At 36.9% G+C, this 20,979-nt stretch overlaps 1 protein-coding gene across 1 annotated transcript in view; it reads right to left on the bottom strand.

Annotated features, from left to right (window-relative positions):
• Positions 1-20,979, bottom strand: part of FRK (fyn related Src family tyrosine kinase) — a 50,780-nt gene that overhangs the window by 13,962 nt on the left and 15,839 nt on the right. Inside the window, exons 2-4 of the mRNA XM_071741119.1 lie at positions 13,962-14,083; positions 7,407-7,570; positions 6,643-6,811 (exon numbers count right to left, since the gene is read on the bottom strand). Coding sequence (XP_071597220.1) covers positions 6,643-6,811; positions 7,407-7,570; positions 13,962-14,083 — 455 coding nt within the window. The remainder of the gene's footprint in view (positions 1-6,642; positions 6,812-7,406; positions 7,571-13,961; positions 14,084-20,979) is intronic.

The following is a 20,979-nucleotide window of genomic DNA, read 5'->3' as shown; positions in this document are numbered from 1 at the left end:
CAACTTTTAAATTCAGCCTAGTCTTCAATAAGCTGCTGAAACATTTCAGCAACTCACTGCCAGGAGCTTGAAGGAGACTGCCATTGGTTCAGCACAGGATGGATGGCTCATGGTTATGCACCTGGCTATTTCCTGTGGAAAATTTGGTCTTCTTAGTACAGTGGATGCAGCAACAAACCCACACGGCTCAGTTTTCACACCTGTTGCCTGAAGTAATTGGGTATTCAGTCATGCCCCTGTAAAGCCAGGAAGTTTTCCTTTGATATTAGGATTACTGCATAAAATAAGGGGTTTCATAGGCATCTGAAAATTCATTCATGGTATTCTACTCTAAAGAAGTACTATTTTTAATGTAAATATTACTTTGGAACAGCATAGAAGAGAGCATTTTAAAAGGCTGCATAATCAGAAAGCAAGTAGAGAACGAAATCCATCATGGACATCCTGAGGAGCAACAGACAGAGTAGGGAAGCAGGAACTTTTCAGCTTCTCTGCAGCAGAAAAAAAAAAATAGTACCACCAGCTCCACTGACATTTTTCATCTGGACCAGCTCCTTCTTTGAAAGTAGCAGGGAACAAATGGACAGAACAGCAGTATGAATAAATGGACAGAAAAATCAAGGAAGGACACTTAGATTGTTGGACATTTATGATTACTGAAAGGGGGATGTAGCAGCAACTATGACTGAAAGGTCATCATACTCGTGCTGGGATTTTCTAGCCCCGTGCCATTCTACATTTGTGAAAGTAACAATAAGTGGGAGAACTAAAGTTGCCAGAAATCATGAAGGGAGAAGGGGAAGAGGGGAAGGGAAAACAAGAGAAAAGAGGAAACAAAGAGTAGGAGATGGAAGAACAGGATTACCATTTGTGTCCTCTGCAACTGAGGGTACTGTCCCAGGGGATGAAATGCTAACAGTGCAACATCCAAATGTACAAGGAATTGGTGAAAATACTAATTATAGATTTGTGATTTATAGCATAATGACAGCCTGTCTGACACTCACAAATGAGGCTTAGGATAATAAAAAGGTCTAAATATTGTTGTGTTACTGAAAAATATTTAAGATATTTTCCAAGACTTGATATGTTAACCAAATGTGGTGTTTTGACCCTGGCTGGATACCACATGCCCATGATAGCTCCTCTAGTGTTCCTCGCCTAGGACAAGGGTGAGAAAATATATCAAAAGCCTGAGATCAGGACAGGGGGAGATCATTCAGTAATTACCTCTATAGGCAAAATAGAGTCATCTCATGGAAATTAGTTTAATTTTATTACCAATCAAATCAAAGTAGGATAATAAGATAGTGAAGATGACAATATAAAGATACAAGATATAAATATAAGATATTATTTTCTCTCCCCTTTCCAAATGAATAGGGGAGTGAAGAGTGGCCCACCACAACGGAAGTCTCTAGTTTAATCTTGGGTCTTGTGACTATCCCTGCAAGGTTAATAGAAATTTCGTGTAACAATAAAATTCTGACATTTTGAAGGTCTTCATAATCTACCACTGGCTTTGAAAAAAGTCTCCAAAGAGTCAGGGGGAAAAAAATTTTCTGAATCAATAGATTTCACCTTCTGATATTTTTGATATTGAAGTAATGAATATACTGTTTAGAGATGGACACCAAACTGCTAGCAGAAACAAGAATTAATTGAAAAAAGATGCTTCATTAAATCTGAAAACATCTCTGGTTGAGCAAAATCTCCCCTACAATCTGTAAGGGCTGTGTGTGAAGCCCTGTTGTCCATAGCTAGGGGACTGCAAAACCCAAATCTGAAGCTGGTTCAACACAATCATAAAGGCAGGGAGTGCCGCCTCACCAGGTTTGTCAGAAGATAGAAATTTCCTGTAACCTCCATAGGAACTTCCACCTTTCTGCAGTTCTTGGTTAGAGGCCTCCTATGCTGACCAGTTTAAGATTTCATAGGCTCCATCAGCCAGACATTTTCCACAGTTTTGTTATTGTTGCAAATTCTGTGGAATTACAGAACAACACTGCCGGTACCTAAATTTACCTCCAACTGTAGACAGTTATTCTGGCACCTAGATTTGACTTAGCTGTCCAGACTTTATAATCAATGGGAAGAAACATGTTTTAGTATCATGTTAATTCTCTCATAATGTACACTTCTAATCTACAGTATGATTTATCTGACATGTAAGTGCTTATTTCTTCCCACTAATTATTTAAAAAGCCTGATATATCTAAGACACTAGATGCCTAATAATAGAGAAAATGTAGCTGGTGTGGTACATGTCAATGTTTCTGAAAGATATCTGAGTTTTCCAGTTCGTGTGCAATATCTGAAAACCTGGCTCTTGCTCCAAATTGGAATAGAAACAGATTTCTAAATACACTAATTACTCACACGTAGGGAATCACAAATTTGCATCAAGTGAGAACTTTCTCTGGGAAAAACTCGTCACTGCCATCTCGCCAGAATTCTGGGAGTTTAAGTTTTTCTGCAGGTTGGAAGGTCATCTACCTAAACACAATCATTTTAAGTCTTTTAACAGCAATAGCTAGACATGTGTGTAAATCCAGAAAGACTATTTCAGAAATAAGGAGAACACCATAAATCAAGAAACTATAATTAGCCACTCTAAAGATAATTTTAAATTGGTTTAACTTGCTCTGCATGCACCTCCAGAACAGAAACTAAAAATAAGTCATACAAGAAACTTTCTTGTTTTTTATTTCAAGAAGACATGGCAAGAATTAGAGAATACAAGAGGTAAATCCAGATGAGAAAATACACACACATTCTTACAGGCATAGTGATATACTGTTGATGCAAACTGTCAAAGATAGCAGAGGCATCTTCTCTTCGTCTTAGGACTAGAATATTTCTAGTTATTGTCAAGTCAAGAGCAGCTGTGTTTTCACTAAATATAAGTACTTATAAATTATAAATTTATAATTATAAATTATTATAAGTACACTAAATTATAAGTACTCTCAGCAGAGGAGTGAAAACTAATGCATATAACAGCAAAACATTCAGGCTATTCATGACATAGGACACATGTACTCTGGAAATTCTCCACAGAGAAATTCAGAACAGCAGAAATCCCTTCTGGCCTTCAGGCCTGTAGATCTATGATGTACTAATTGTATTATGCTTTGTTTGCTATGTGATTATCTTACTTGATCAGCCTGCTCTTGCCTGAAAATGAGAGCTTCTATGTCACAATTTCTCTGGTAGTAAAGCCATTTTAACAGAGCTCTCTCTATCTCAATCCCCTGTACCTCCCAGATCACTTCCAGTTTGTCACACTGTTTTACTGATGACTTTCTTTTCCAGTGGCTCTACACTGTAAAGCAGCTTAGCAACAAGACAGGGATTTAAAATACACATCCTCATCCCTCAGTGTAAGGATAGGTGATTTAGATCTCTGAGATAAGCAGTAGGAGAGGACTGTTTTACAGTGTGCTAGACTTGAAGCCTGAAATAGTACCAATGAGAAGGTAGGGAGCTTCAGTCATTACCATACAAAATTATTTATTTATTCGTGATTCATGAACAAATATGATTTCCTTTTACTTATCATCTATATATTTTATGAATTATGTACTATTGCTATAATTTTATAAGTTCCAAGATAAGAATATACTGCTCTGATTAGAGTGAGAGTATTGGAATTTTTTCTTCAAATATCAAAATGTTATTTCTCATGAGTAACAATGAGAACAAGCTATGGAAAACCAGTGTGCTACTTGATTACAGTAACACACTTCAAATGGCGAAAAATATTGCTTAGAAGAGAACAATTCCCTAAAGAAATATACTGCAAAGTTAAATGCTTACATTTCAGACTGAACTGTTTTTGCAGAAGATATTTCACAAAATACAGTGATAAGAGATTCAGGATTACCTATGTAACTTATCAAGATGGCTTTGAGAATGAAAATCTTCATTCTGAGCATCACTAAGTGCAATGCACAACTTCTTTATCACAAAATTAGATCACAAACTCTATTATCCATGCATCATATCCAGGTGAGTCTTTTGGGCACTAACTCAATATAACCCACTGTGAAGTCAATGAAACTACTACTGTTGGCCTTAACAGAGTCAGCCTAGAGTGAAAAAGAGAGAGATGGAAATAGTATTGATTAATTAAACCCCTTTTCCCAGGGGAACTATGATAATACAAAAGTATCACAGTTTACTGGGTTTCTTCCACTATACGGTGCTAGTGTGTATGTAATAATGAGTCTGCAGTGAATGTATTATGTTTATTCCAGTTTAAAATTTCATTTCTAGCTAAAAAATCTATTTAAGAATTTTATGTCATATTTTTTTACAGTTGTCTGTGGGTACATTGTTATGATATCCTATTATCTGAAAATGAAAAAAAAAATCCTGCTCACATTGACATAGAAGTATTGTGTTATCTGTGTGCTTTATCAGCAAGACACTGAAAGGATACTGAATTGAACAGTGGTGAAAGAATGGATCTCCACAAATTAGTTTGGCCTTAAACACATTAAAATTAGTTTCAGATATAAATTTAATAATGCTTCCTTTTCTTCAGATGGAGGACCAGTAGCAGACATTCAGCTAATCATCATCAAAAATTAAAAAAGAAACAAAAAAAAATAAGGCAAATTGCAGATGGAACTTGCCACTAAAGTTTCACATATTTCTGAATAGTCTTGTCATTCTGCTTTGATCCATTATTAAAATAGATGATTGTTTCCCAGAGAATTGATAATATGTAGTGTCCCCATTATAGAGGAGAAAATAAATGAATTAGATTTTGAAATGAGTTATTAAGAGATTGAGATGAAATATGATTAACTTCCTTTTTTTTCATATGCAATACTAGATAAATGTCAGTATCACTTTCTTGCTAAAGAAATTAAGTAGAAATGTATGTATTGCAGTTAGCACAAAATCTAATTATTTGATGAGAAACAAGTCTTTTTCTACAGCGCTAATTGCTACATATTTTCTTAAGGAGGAAAAGAAAAATTTCTTAAAGAATAGTGTCAGAAAAATTTAACATATCTTAGTTTTGTTCTTCATTCCAGCTTTATTTATTGCCTTCATTAAATATTGCTTAGGGGATTTCACACTTTAGTAAAGTCTCTTCAGTCCTGTGCAATAAAACAAATTCATCCAGATGTTGCATTAAATCATTAAGGAACTCATATGGACAAATTGGATTCTTGTCTTTAAGAAAGGCAAGTATCATACTGGATTGTTTAAACAGAGCTCTAACATGTCAGAAATGTGAACCAAATCCCTCCCTTTACACATCTAGACTTGTTATTCTTTTTGGCATAAATTTTGAGAAAATAGTTACCATCTTGAAATAACCCAGTAGAGACCTTCTGAATAAAATGGGACATCTAAAACATCTGAACTACACAAACAATTTTGTGACACTGTTTAACTTAGAGAAGAGCAAAGAGGAACTTGATAATGGTTTTTCTAGTACCTACAGCACTGCTGTAAGGAGGAAGAAAGTAAAATGTACTCATTAGTCACAGTGTGTATGACTAGAAGTAATGGGCTTGAACTGCAGAACGAAAGATTCAGGTCAGAAGTCAATAAAAACAGGCTCCCAAACACAGAAGCTACAGGATTAGTGCACACTGTCTCAGGAAAGGGCAATGAAAATTTCAGTTCACTGAAAAAGTACATGCTGTCTTTCACATAAACTATAGAAAGCCTTTAGATTGAGCTGGTTTTCTAACTTCAGTTAAGCAGAGAAGAAAAGGTGCTTATTAGCTTTCGATTTGCAAGCCCCAAAACGCAAACAATACCCTGATGCAAGATAAAGAAATACTTAAATACCTCCCCATTAAAAGGGCCATTCAAGCAAGGCTCAAGAATATTGTTGTTATTCTGAATCCAAGATCTGAATGTTTTGATTCTCCGAATAGTTCATTAATGCCCAACACAAACTTTTTCAATTAACTGCAAGTCATTATCACTTTTTAAAAACATGAATGTGATCCAGGCTGCATTTCTTACCTTTGTGGTTCTTGCCATCTGCTGGGAGGTATTTTATCTTGTGAACTTGCACTTGAAGTTAGTGACAATTTATTATATGCTAATTAATTATATGCTAAAATCTGTATTATTAACAACCCTATATCATGTGCAAACATTGGGTGTTAATGCTGCATACCAAAAACTTTGACAAATATTGTTCAGTGAGTATTAAGATTAAAGCACTTCTTAAATACAATCTTAACAGAGACCATATTCTATATTAGCAAAGGAATCTTTATCATACAGCATCTAATCACTTGAAGAAATTCTACAGATGACATACCAATAACATACCAGTAAATCAATCACTTCACCTGCAGATGAGAAATAGTCATTCAATTCCATACAAGCAATATCGTACAAAAGAGATAGACTTGCTGAGGTTGCCTTTTTTATATAATGAAGGTGTTGAATAAGAATTACTTCAGCTAATATGGAAACAGAAAACTGTATAAAATTCTCATATAAAGAACATCTGGACCTTGAGTTTTACTAACCTCCAGGTTTAAGTGCATGGATCATAGAACAGTTGCATTTATGGATCGGGTCTCCTCTCAGTATGCATTTAAAGGAGCACTCTTCCTAACATTTCACATTATGAGATTTTAAGAGTAATCCACATACCTGGTTTTAATGTTTTGATTGCCACGGGTGTGGTATTATTCCACAGTCCCTCCCATACCTCACCAAACTGACCAGATCCTAATTTTTTCAGCAATTTTAGAGACTGTCGGTCTATCTCCCACTGATCAGCGGTTTTATACGACAAATCAAACGTGGTAGGAATTTGTACCTAGTAAAAGAAAATAAATAATACAGCAAATGAGACTTCTAATTTTTTTTCAATAATGTATATGTCATTGTTAACTATGTCATGTAAAGTTGCAACTGATATAAATAATATCCCTTAGAGTATATACATGTGAGAAAATGAACTGACAACATAAAATACAGCCTGTATTCTCAATACTTTTTCTTAGAAATAAGAAGTAGTCTAAGGAAAGTATTCTGCCATTAAAAGTAAAAATTAAAAATTATCCCTGTAGCAAGCTTTTTGAACAGGGATTTATTTCCTGAACCTTGTGGTTTTGACTCAGTAATTACTTATAGTCAGCAAGAGTTATGAAGTTGGAGCTTTCATCTCCATATATATTTATAAAAAGGTATTCATTAATCAAGATTTGGTATTCTTTCTCCTCCAGCCACATGATGATTTGTTCAAAATAGCATGCTGTTTTATTACTAATATGTCAGCAACAAGAATTAAACTAGCGCTACCCAGACCTTTCTGAAAATAAACAGATCATCAGCATTTTGAATAAGTAGAAGGCGGTATGGGGTTAACACATTACAAAAAACTTGTTGCATAGTGTAGCATCCACTCGTACCTTTAAGCATGGTTTTCTGAGTGTCATGCAGAGACCATCACTCTTCTTACTGTAATAGTCAACAAACTCATACAGAGTTTTGAAAGTTTTCCTTCTGGTTAGGAAAAAGCCACCTTCATCCAGCTTTCTGATCCTGTAGTGCTTCACAGATGTGCCATCAAAAACTAAGAAAATTTAAATATAGTAAGTTTCCAAGATATATAGCAGTAGTAGAACATCATGGAAAAACCATCAAAAAATTCCTAACTTTACCTATAAGGACCTTAAAATAAATTATTTTATTTTCAAAGATGACAACTGTTAAAAAAATCTCTTTCAAACCAAAGTCCAGTTTAGATAGCTTAACATAGCTGGTCCACTGGTCTTCAACTATTCAGGTTTGGAGATTCTTTCTTGAACTATAAAAAGTGACACTAAAAATACGTAAGTACATCATCTGTCCTCAGCTCATACTTTCCATCTTTAAGGACACTGGGACCAGCCAGGAGCATCTACTCCACAGTAATCATTTAGTCAGTTTTTAATATTTCATTTATCCATGATAATATTCCAAACAGCAGCTGCAGAGCTGGCAGGCATTTTAAAGCAAACCGGTATGTCCTCCCCATGAATTTCTGAACCATGAATTTCTGAAAATCACACACACCTTCCATGGGTTTTATTGAGGTCTGTACATGTCTGAAATATATAAAAAAATCAGGACAATAATGCTCTGTGTCAAGTACCTGATGACTCCCTTTCTACTGAAATGTGTTTTATTCCAGTCTATTGTTTCCTAATCAACAAAACATTTCCTCCTCACCTTCTGCAGGGTATTAACCTGACACTCAAAGTGTGACCCTCAGAACACTCATTAGAGGTGTCAAAAAGAAGGCTGTGGCACTGCGTGCTGGGGTTGGACCCGGACCAGCAGCACACCAGAGATGGACAAAAAATGCACTATCACTCTCCTTGCGTGTTATTTAAGGAATACCAGGCTTGTAGTTGCTATCTCTGACATTTTCATGGCTTAAATGTCATTCCTGGCTTAGATTAGTGAAGTCCAAAGTAGAGTTCGTACAGACCAGGGAGCACACAAGACAATACATTGGGTACTTATTGTACCATTAATAAATAACCAAATAAATAAAAATTAAAATATTGTTTCATCTTTTTCTACAGTTAATATTGCACTTTGCAATTTTCATCGTAGGCCACCAGAGGGCATATAGGAGCTGTTGAAAATATTAAGGACGTTTCTACCTGCCACAGGTACTATTTTTAGATCCCTGAGAATTTACAACTCTACTTGTGGGCCTAGAATGAGAATATTTTGTAACTAAGACCACAGAGTAGTTATCTGTAATATTTTTTATTATAACTACAGAGAATAAAGATAATCCCACCACACTTTTCAGATTTCATTTATTTTAAATCTTACACCTGTAATTAGTATTTTGATATATAAAATTCATGTATATTTTTGTGATGCATCATTTGGAAATGGGGCTGAAGCAAGATTAAGGAAAGATTAATCCAGTAACAACTGAAAGTCTAATGACTTTTCCAAAGTTCACATGAAAGTGTACCTGGTAAAACTAATTGCTATTTATCATGCCTTGAATAGAAGGCCTGCAGGATGATTGTTAATCCAATCTCAGTTGTATATCACAAGTGATAGTAGTTTGACTACATGCTTTATTTATTAGCAGCATTATAATTATTACTTATGAAGCGGCTAACGTTAATGCAAGAGTTGGTTTGAAGGATGTGCCCTAATTTCTTAAATAAACTTTTTATGAAGCCTTGTCACTGGGAGTGTCAAAAGTGCATGACGAAGCTGGAGAAAATTTCTGCACTGACACCGGTTCTTCTTGTGATAAGCAGCTGAGATTAGTGCAGTATTTGAGAGGGGGCTGTTCACTTGTACCCCAGGGCTAAGTCTGGCTGTACAAGTCTTGCACAGGACACAGGCAGCACTGCAGAGTGGGGTGGCTCCTCTGCCTAACTCAAAACAGAGCACCTGTCACTCAGGGAAGACCTAGCCATAACCCCCTTGTTGCTTCCAGTCATCCTTACGTCCATACCCAAGTGTTAAACAGGAAAGGTTCACAGCTTGCAGATGACACTAAGCTGGGGGGGAGTGTGGATCAGCTGGAAGGCAGGAGGGCTCTGCAGAGGGACCTGGACAGGTTGGAGAATTGGGCTGATTCCACCAGGATGAGGTTCAACACGGCCAAGTGCCGGGTCCTGCACTTTGGCCACAACAACCCCATGGGGAGATCCAGGCTGGGCACAGAGTGGCTGAGAGCAGCCAGGCAGAAAGAGACCTGGGAATCTGGATTGACAGGAAGCTGAAAATGAGCCAGCAGTGTGCCCAGGTGGCCAAGAAGGCCAATGGCATCCTGGCCTGTATCAGGAACAGTGTGGCCAGCAGGTCCAGGGAAGTAATTCTGCCCCTGTACTCAGCGCTGGTGAGGCCACACCTCGAGTACTGTGTCCAGTTCTGGGCACCTCAGTTAAGGAAGGATATTGAGGTCCTGCAGCAGGTCCGAAGGAGGGCAACCAGGCTGGTGAAAGGACTCGAGCACGGATCCTATGAGGAGAGGCTGAGGGAGCTGGGGCTGTTCAGCCTGGAGAAGAGGAGGCTCAAAAGAGACCTCATCACTCTCTACAACTACCTGAAAGGAGGGTGTAGCCAGGTGGGGGTTGGTCTCTTTTTCCAACTCTCCGCAAGACAAGAGGGCATGGTCTTAAGTTGTGCCAGGGGAGGTTTAGGTTAGATATTAGAAAGAAGTTCTTTACCGAGAGGGTGATCAAGCATTGGAATGGGCTGCCCAGGGAAGTAGTGGATTCTCCGTCCCTGGAGATATTTAAAAAGAGACTGGATGTGGCGCTCAGTGCCATGGTTTGGTAACTGCAGCGGTAGTGGATCAAGGGTTGGACTTGATGATCTCAGAGGTCCCTTCCAACCCAGCCGATTCTACGATTCTATGATTCTATGATTCTATGAACTTCAACTTCACACAGCTTGACAGCAGCTGGGTTTGAGGACCGCATCATTTTTCTCTTCAATTTGCCCTTCCCAAAAGAATCACAGCTCCCAAATAGATTTAGTAGAAAGCCTCCTGCTATCACTGGCAGTGACACTCAATTAAGCCCAGCACATCTAAATTATGGCTTTTAATTAAAAAGAAGCAATGTCTGAAATGGCACCAACATGTTTAAAATTTAGTACATTTCACACCAGATGCTGGAGATACCAACATAAAAATCTGTCGACAACATGTGCATTTTTTAAAATGGGAAAACCTATTTTTAAAATGTCACACACTTTAAAATTATTGCAACACATCTCAGTGGCCTATCTGGTTTGATGAGCTTTCCATTTAACCACTCACAGCTGAGAAAAACCTTAGAGAACATCACTTTTTGTTTTAATTTAAATTGCCATTTATCATCTAAGTCTTGCAAATCATGAGTTTTCCCAACAAGGCAACTTAGGAGTGAAAAGTCTCATTTTAATGAAAGGTAGAGGATTTTTTGTGGGGTTTTGTTTGTTTATTTCTTGTTTGTTTGTTTGTTTTCCCCTCAAGGAGATCCATTTCTCTTCCTCATTAATATTAAGTCTCTTATTCATTGCCCATATGAGTATGAAACCAACCCCAAAAGCACAACAGTGTGTAGTTATGGAGAAAAAGATAGATAGGCCTTTATTATCTGCTTAATGTTTGCACTTGAACACATGACACTTTACTAAAACTCAGCGAATTCTACTGTACTTGTATACAGTACTTGTGTACAGTCTCTTTCTTTTCTACTTATTTGCTTTTTTATCTTTATTACACTTTCATCTTAGGCTGAACAGCTAATAATATTTTCTTAAAGCTCTTAATTCTGAAAGCCAGGTTTTCACCCTTCTAGCCCTTACCATCTACCCCAGAACAAATCCAAAAAAGCAACAAAAGGTATAGAAAACCCAAGCAGTCCAAGACCTTTTAAAAGAAATAGTTCTGAATCATTATTTCTCAAGAAAACACTGCTTTTCACACACTGCCTCTGCTTTGAGTGTCTTTTAACTCCTTCTCCTGGAACAAAGAGGAGAGACTCAGAAAAATTGCCTTCTCCATAGAATCTGGTGGACCAAACAACCTTCCTTCCAATTAGCACTCCCTGCTTCATCATTTGCTTTAGAATGCACTAACTCTCCCCCGCGTAGACATAAGTAATGAGATTATGGATATACAATGTCTAGACCATTATGTATACTATTAGATTGGAAGCAAAAAAGCTTGCACAACACAAACAGATGTCATTCAGTCAAGCCAATTCAGTAAGCAGCAAATAATATTTAGCTGTTCAGAATGAAGTAGAATGCTGAAGCTAAATTACATTCAGGTCTGGGAAGCTGCTGAAAGATCTAGCAGCACTGGTAAATATCATTAATACTCACTGCCTACAGACTGCTTCAGAATTTCTTCTTCTTTGCCTAAAAGAGCATAAAGGTTTAATCCATCTGAGATGACAAATGTATATATGCACACAAGCTCAGAGGACAACTTAGATTTGTTCATGAAGGAGGGGCTGGCTCTGGTATCTGGAGCCTTCCTAGGTGTATATAACATTCTTCAGAGATACTCTTCCCTCCCTTCATGAAACATTCCATCACGGAAGAAATCCACACTGATGGTTTCTTTCATATATTATCAGCCACCATCAAATCTCCTGTTCCCAAATAAACTCATACAGAAACCTGAGAAATGTCTTCCACAAGCTTTTATAATTTAATCACGTATTCTAAATCGGTAGGATATGGTTTCTATCCATGGAAAAAAATTTATTCAGGAAAATTTTATTCAGGAAAAAAATTAAACAGCATCAAAGGGTGATCTCATCCTGCCACAAATGCTGGCTTAACTTTATTTTCATTCTCTTGGCTCTTTCTGTGCTGTACTTCATAGTTTAAGTAAGGTATTTGCTGCTTTCCTGTTAGAGGAGTAGTCTGGATGCTGGATTTTTAATCTTTCCTAAAATGCTACAATTTTTTACCAGTTTTAGTAATGTGTCCTGTATTCAAGTGCCAGCATTAAGCAGATAAACCAGACCTATCTATCCTCTCCTATGTAACATTATTCTATTATCAGTCTAGCCTAGCCCCTGGATGAAATCAGTTAATTGAAGAAGACTTGAAGAAAGCTGAAACAGTGTAAGATGCGAATCAGTTGGCATATAGAGGGAAAGCATTTTGAAAATCTGAGGCTATAATAGTCTTTGGATGAAAGGGTAAAAGCACAGGGGTCAGATCTGTCACAGTTCAGAAGCTGTCTGACTCCTTGCTCATGTTAATTTTCCTATCAGTGTCTCTTGGCAAGAAAAAATTTCCTTGAGGGCAAACTGAAGACTATGGAATGAACTCACTCAGAACTACTAATATCATATTTATTTCATAAACTTCCCTGTATTGTAGTCCATGTGTAATGCATATTTCTTGTCAATAAAGAGCAACCCTCCCATTACCACAAGTCATTGCAGGTATGTAACCCTTCTTTATTATTTATAAAGAGAAACCAAGAATGTGTCAAAAGTTCATTACAACGCCCAACATGTTTTTTGGTAATGCTCAGAAGGTGACTGAGATATAAACATCCAGCACAAGATATCAATATGAAAGAATCCGGTTATGCACAACGTGCCTCTCATTTAACTAACATAATTCTGCACATGTCAACTTACAGTTTGCTCACAAACACCAAGTGTCTTTACTCGCCTGTGGAATTATATAGGTAGAACACATCAGAAGGTTTGGGTGTATAGTCCTGTTATGTCAGGGACAAGATTATACTCTTGACTCACACTTGTATGACAAGTTTGATAGAAAGCAGAAACAACCAATGAGCAATCACATTTATTGTCTAATATGGCAAATATCTATGACATGAAAAATATTGCATGGATATAAATGTAAATAAGTAAAATGATTATCAAATAAGTGTGCTTATTTGATAGTCTTTCAGACTCAAGTTAAAGAACTTCAAATAAATTTCAAAACCCATCTTCAAACTAAATCTACCTTTTTGCTGATGTTTATAACTAATTTTTAAAATGACTGATTCTGAAGTACAGCTTTGAAGATCTTCCTATAATTTGCCTCTGAAAACAAACAAGTATAAACCTAGGGGTGTGCTGTGGCAATAATCTCATCTTAAACTGCAGATAGCTACCAACATGGTTTAATTTTTATTTTGTGTGCTAATCAGAACAGGAATGTACAACTATAATGTATTTTTCAACATTTTAATCACAAGTTTCTATTTTAAGGTGATTGGCATACTGGAAATACTAAGCATAAGAAATTTATGTTCTAAGCATAATAATAAACAAAGCCTTTAAAATAAATGTTAGTAAAAACTCAAGTTACCCTTGCCAAGTTTACTTTACATATATCCAGGGAAAGAAATATTATTATGCACTTCATTACAATTCCATGCCCACCGTTTATTGTTCTCAAAAATTAAAAAGTCCAGATAACCTGAGAAATTTTTTAAACATTGCTTATGATGAAAAACTAGAATATACCTGAAAGTGCATATTCGCCTTTTAGACTTTCACTTTCTCTGATTAGGAAGGCTCCTGCCTGGTTTCCAGGGTATGACAGTTGTCTCTCGGCATCTGCTCGTTTGATTGAGCCAAAAAACCATCTGAACAAATAAAAAACATTAATTTTAACAGTCAATGAAACATACCAGCAAGACAATTTAGCTTTTATAAACATGCTGCATATTTACTAAAAGATAATCTGTGCTAGGCTAATTAAATTCCAACAGCACAGGAAAAAAAAAAAGCCAACAAGACATAGGCAACAAATTTGCTTCTTGAAAATATTCACATTTGAATTCAATTTGATATTTACAGCTGATGGAAAGTCCTACTGTTTTCAAGGGAATGAGATTTCAGAAACGACAGTGGTCTTGTCCCAGGAAAAATTCACCGAGAAATTTTGCCAGGGCTACTGTGTCAGTAATGGATGCCCAGTCCATTGATGCCACTTGAACTATGTGGAGTATGTGCTAACGTCCTAACATCTTAAATGAAAATAGATCTCAGAAACTGCAGAAGTGCTTTAAGGTTCCAAGGTGTTACCACCCTGCAGCCTTCCCCATTCCACTGCCATATCAATGCCCAGATGAGTTGCCAGCAATTTTTAAGCTCTGCTGCTGTTAAACAAACAAAAGCAGCATGTCTCTCCAGTCGCTGCAAGCCTCACAACATCCATGTTCTGTGAAAAGCTACCCCTATCTGTGCCTTTGAAAATGTATTTTTCCTCTCTCATTAAACCCTGCAGTTTACAAGGACTTCAAGCAATAGTTTTAGTTTGCTCCTTTGAAGGCACTATTCAGCCCTTCTGCTGCTTGGTGCTGAGTGTAAATTAAATGGAAATATGCCTGAGATGAGTCAGCACTTCCAACTGAGGTGGCATCCAGCTGCTTCCCAACACACGGACAAAGCTCTTTCCAAGATTAGCTCCACCCCTGATTTGAAGCAAATGGTGACAAAGTTATCAGAAACATGACACATAATCATAGGATAACTCCTTTTAAATTAATCATAGCTAAACCTAATATGCAAACTTTTAAGATAAATCAAAGTGTTGCAGCACACATAAGTTGCCTATTCACTTAACTACTTGATAAGTCAATTACTAATGAAAAGTGGAGAAGGAGTGATCAGCAAACTACTTTAGTACCTGCAATGCTTGCAATCATTATGGCGAATGAAGGAAATAAATGAGAACATTAGGTGACAACTTGGCTGAGCAAGCATGAGGAATGAAAAATGGTTTTGCATGGAAAAAGAGGAAATAAAAGGAGGCAAGCACAGATGATGCTAGCCCACATTGAATATACTTTGTTAACAGAAGAAAATTAAATCCAGATATTCTGGGCTGCATTCCTGCCCTCTGACTTGAAGATGACTTGGATAAAATAGGCATTGATACATATTTGGCAAGAGAGGGAATCTCATTAGAAAGCTGTAATACATTAGTAATAATTTTAATTAGTTAAATGTGTTCATTAATTCAACCAATTAATTAAATTCATTCATTAATTAGACTCTCCAAAGCTAAGAAATCAATAAATGCTCAAATCCTGGACTGAGACACTTGTCTAAGGAATGAGAGGACAGAGTACAAGTTCAACTCTAATCAAGTCCTGAAGAAAATTTGTCCATCCTAAAAATTGGATTAGAATCTTTACAAATTATCTAAGTATATTGGCTCTGATAATAAAATCTGAGAAATTACTAATTATATGACCTGAAAAAAAATTTAACGGGTATTTTTTGCCTTGAAGTATATCATTTAGTAATGTCCAAAGCAACTGATCTTCATAAGACTATATAAAAAGATGCATTTAATTTTTTTCCTTTCTTCGTGGATTAAGAGCGTAGCATCCTGTCAAAAGGATTTCATTTTTTACCAGGCCAAAACAGCTTCCAATGAATTGTTAGCAAGGTTTAATTTTATGTTCAGAATAGTCAAAAGTCAAAGGTATATACACTGCTAGTAACTCAAACTGCTGAAACTGAAAACATAAACAGTAATACAATGTATGCAACAAGAGGAAATTATTGTTTTATTTGGGAAATATAATTTAAATTATTATTATACTTGTGTGTGTGAAATCTTGCCTATAATACAGATTGCCATTTTGGAAAAAACTGTAAATGTATATTATATTTAGGAATTTGACTTCGAAATATTACAAGTTACACATTCAGTTTTATTAGGTTGAGAAAACATAATTTAAATTAATATGAATTTATTCCTAAAGGTTATATGAAAGATATGTTATATGTATATTCTCACTCCAGCTAAACTTAGCAGGTAAAAAGATCCTGACTGGCAGAATAAGATAATTATAGCAAAAGTATTTGAGAAGGTGAGTGTAACTGAAGCAATTATGGTGAGTGAAAAGTGGATTCATATTGTATATTAACTCATTTGCCTGACTTTATATGATCTGATTTAAATGTTTCAGAAAAATATAATGAAAATTACTTTTAATAGCACATGAATATGGGATTCTTAGTTCAAAGTCATTTGGTCTGCTGTAATAATAATACAGTACCAAAACCAATACTGGTTGTAAAAAAAAATTAAACCCTTAACCTCAAAGAAAATAATTTAATTTGTTATTCGCTTTTTTTAACAAAGCACATCTGAATTTTAAGCACTATTTTCATTATAAATAGAAGTTTAAATTCCTTCTATAAATCATGAAGGGCTTATTTCAATTTCTATCAATTGAACTTATGCTTCAAAAGGCTTAACATTATACTTCATCCGAAAGTGTGTGTCTTAGAGGAAAAAGCACTCTAAAGAGTAATAATGAATCAAAGTAATTGCTCACCATGAGATATTGTTCTGCAGTATAGGAAGGTCAGACCAAAGCAACACCCATTCTTTAGTAAATCTATTTGTTTAACAGCTCAAAGACAGATGAAGGTTTTGCAACAGAACACTTGGAGAAACAGAACTAAAACATAAAGCACTATCCATCGTACAAGTTACTCAGGCAGCACTTTCTCTGACTCCAGTGTGCTGTATTGACACCAGGCAGTTCAGGAGAAGGTTGAATTAGCAATTCATACAGCTTCTCTCTGAACTTCAGGTTGCAGTCAGATCCCTGTGGGTCACAATTGTCAATACAGAATCATTAGATTGCCAGGTATGGAACACCTGAGTGCATTCAGACTTGGGCATACGATTCCCTTTCTAGCAGGAGCTGTCTAATTGTCATAGAAATAGAGCTCTTGTGTCACTGAGACCTAGAAATTTGCTTTCTTGGCCAGCTCTGTGTGCAACATCCCAACCCCCTTTTCAGCAGAAGATGCCATTTTGGCCTTTTGGGGATTGTTTCTAGAAGCTTTCTCAAAATCCCTTGTTTCCACCATCATTCATAGCTCTCAAAATCCCCTAATTGAAAATTCCAGGCTACTTTCAGGTCACTTCTGGCCACCATGGTGCAGATGATGCCCGCTATGAGAATACCAGTGAGGGCTGTTGTAGTTATTCAGAGCATAGTAATCCCATCTCTATTGGCCATCAATTCCACTGGCAGATTTTTGATTACAGGATCATCATCATAGATCATAGAAGGCTTTGTAATGGGATGTTCCCCGACTTTGATAGTATCACTGCTGAGACCCATGTTTCTATCTTATCGCCCTTTTCTTCCAGCAAAGGAAAGGGTGTATTTCATTCAGCTGAATGCTGGTGGTTCCACCTCAAGGTTACAAATTTTTTTAAGTCCTAGAGATCATTCTTACTCCTTCCTCTCCATGCATTCCAGCTTGAATTAAAATAGAGTCATGATTTAAACAGAAGTTGACAGTGCTACCTGGCTCCATCACATCCTTTGCTCGGAAGCTCTCTGCTCTCCAGATCTCCAGGTCTGCACTGCTGATCTCTGTCACAATATCAAGCCCCATTTACCTGGTGGTCCTGCTTTGTCTGTCCCTGTGCTTTGCTACATAAAAATCCACTAACATAAAAATAGTTTCTACTTCTGCACATTGTTTCTTACAGCATGAAGATAAGTCAGGAACTTTTAAGCTGCAAAAGTAGAAGAGAGGAAGAGCAACATGGGCCAAGTGTTACCACATACAGCATAGCCACTGAAAGCATCACTAAACCAAAGAAAGATAGAGAGGCAAAGTTCTGCAATCCCATTGCACCTCCATCAATGCCAATGTACCTCCAGCAAAGTCTCCAGTCACTGGCAACTGCTTAAAGAAGACAGAACCCCAGCAGAAAAAAACCACAAATATTCCCATCCAAAAAAAGAATATGCAAAGTTAGTTTTCCCCCTCCTGTTTGTTCTCATTAACACAATATCCCCTTCTGATCATATCAGTGCAATGTATTCATCGGAGGCTGAGACTGAATATTTAACTACAGCCTCTTGTTCTCTCATGAAATTTATTCTACTCAACATTCTAAGTTAAACTCAAACAAAAGGATTCCCTGCCATGTTCAAATGAAAAAGGTCTTGGGTAAACATTTTGTGGCAACCTACAATTCCTTGGACAGCCTTCCTACAGTCTCCTTGCCTCCTTTCCTTTTCCCATACACTGGAACTCTATGCTTAGTCTCCCCTAAATCCCAAACACAGTAACTCTTGAGTCTAATTCAATGTGTGTGCTGAGCCAAAGCCCTCCAGTCATAGGCCAGACAAAACACTGGGAGACAAGAGTTTTCTTGGGCAGACCCTTTCAGCTTAATCAAACTTGAGCTCTTGGATTTGTCACCCTAAACTAATCCAAGACCTAATACTAATCCTAGACCTGGTTTGAACATTAGCTTAGAAGCTGCTTTCTGCAACTTTGATCTTCCTTGAGCAGTTCCTTAGCAGGTCTTTAGCAGCTTTAGTCACACTATTCATCTTTCTTCTAATCCTAATCCTAGGCATGGGCTGACCTCTGCCTAAAATCCTCAATTATACCAAATGAACAAGAAACAAGGTATGGGCCAAGTGCCATGGAGGAGGATGGCTTGGCATGGGCCAGACACAGAAGTCCTAAGGGGACAAACCTTCCTTGTATGGCCACTGCTGCCTTCCTCCAATGCTACCATTTTCCTCCCTTTGAACCCAATCACTTGCTTTTACAAGATAATTCAAAGATCATGGAGGCATAAAAGAAGAAACAGCAAAAAATCAGTCACCTGAAATTTCTTTTCAAAAGTAAAAGAAGACTTCATCTTGGATAGCATGAGCCTCCATTGCATCAGCAATTTGTGGCATAAGGGCATCTCATTCCCCGTTTTTCCTAAGTGCTTATGATCAGGCTTTCCCCCCTCATGTTAAAGTAAATCTCATGAGACCACTACATTTCAGCAGATGGGAGAGTTTGTAGCAATTCCTGTGGTACAAAACAACAAGTCTCCATTACAGAACAAATGACAATGAGAAACAGGTTAGCTGTCCCTCCAGAAGATTAACTGGAGTGTGTTAACTGTGTCTTTACTACTAGGCTGTGAGGAGAATAAAAGATTTCTTAAAATGAGAAGAGCAAATAATTACTGCAATTTAAGCATAATCTTTGAGTGAGGATGATGAAAAATAGATGTATATATTTAAACCAACCATATCCCCATTTCTTCTGGAATGCAGAAAGCCTGTGCAATAGCTAAAACAAATAAAAAAAAAGCTTCAAGTTCATATTTTAAATGCTTCAAAATTTACAGCCACAGAATGCTGTAACTGCAATGTCAAGAACTCCGAAGTTAGGAGTTGACAATATTAATATTGCTTTCACTGCATCAGCTCAGCCATTTTCAGGAAAATTCAGTATGATATCATCTTTAATTACATCCAGTGCTTCCTACAGTGTTAATACAAATGATGCTCACTGAATAGTTACCCACTATTTTGTTTTATCATTCTGTAGATAGACTTTATTTACAGTACATTGTTTAGTCTCTGTGCTCAATATGAGTTTTAAAATTACACGAATGGCTGATTTCCTAGCAGCCTCTATTATAGTGTTCATGATGATAATATCCAGATGTTTTTTAACACTTATTAATTTATTTTGCAATGCTTCTGCTTGTAAAATATTTTTTTACAGTGAAGAAACACCACAGAGAGGAACTAAGGCAATAAGACATTATAAGCATTTTCTACTACTTTTGGATGTTCAGTTTGAAATGCCTAGGGCCTGCCTATCAGGGAATTTAGCATTGTACATAACTAACTTAGTAGTTTATTCAGAGCTGCTAACTTCTAGGTCACAGAAGAGAAGATGCATAGAAAGCTAAAGAGACAGAGAAAGACAGACAGAGATCCTCCAGGCTCTTATTCAATTACTTCCATCATATGACCATCCTGTGATCACTGCCCTTACTCAGCACATGGAAACCTGAACATGCAGGACAAAGAGGGCTGCTTAGCCAGCTTTTAATACATGCCAGGTTTGCAGTCTGCTGTGGGTAAACAGTAGTGTAGAAGCAGGAACAGAAGTAGACCAAGGGTGCCACCAGCGTATCCTCTCTGTGCTGAGAGGATGGTGAGTTTTCCCAAAATATCAAGAATACAGAATGCATCTGTCAAATAGGAATGAATCTGTTGGCTTACAACATATAAAGTGCAATTTTATATTGAAAGACTTGGTCACTTTGAAGCAAAGTATTCTTAGGAAGCAAAAAAGTTCTTTTGCTCTCGATATAGCTATCAACCCTACCAAATACCCCCTTCTGACAAAGTGCATGCACAAAGGACTTCTCATGTTGTTCTGGGTCACATTTTTTGCTTTTGAGAAGAGGCAGCCTGTACCTGTTACAAACCCCAGAAAATTCACATCCAATCAGGTAGCCTGCAAAAATTACAAGCAGGCAAACAAGCTTTTCTGATAGAAAAATATTAGGCTGTCTTAATTATGAGGCTAATTAAGTAACATAATTTCTCCAGGAGCTGACATTTCAAGACATTAGGAAATATCACTACAAAGATGAAAGTCTTCCAGATATAACATAGTTAAGAAACAGATGTGCTTCACAAATTATGAACTGCATGTGTGAAGGAGAGCGTGGGAG

This window comes from Heliangelus exortis, chromosome 3 (genome assembly GCF_036169615.1).
Source record: "Heliangelus exortis chromosome 3, bHelExo1.hap1, whole genome shotgun sequence".
NCBI lineage: Eukaryota > Metazoa > Chordata > Aves > Apodiformes > Trochilidae > Heliangelus > Heliangelus exortis.
This window is presented reverse-complemented; position numbering and strand designations above follow the sequence as displayed.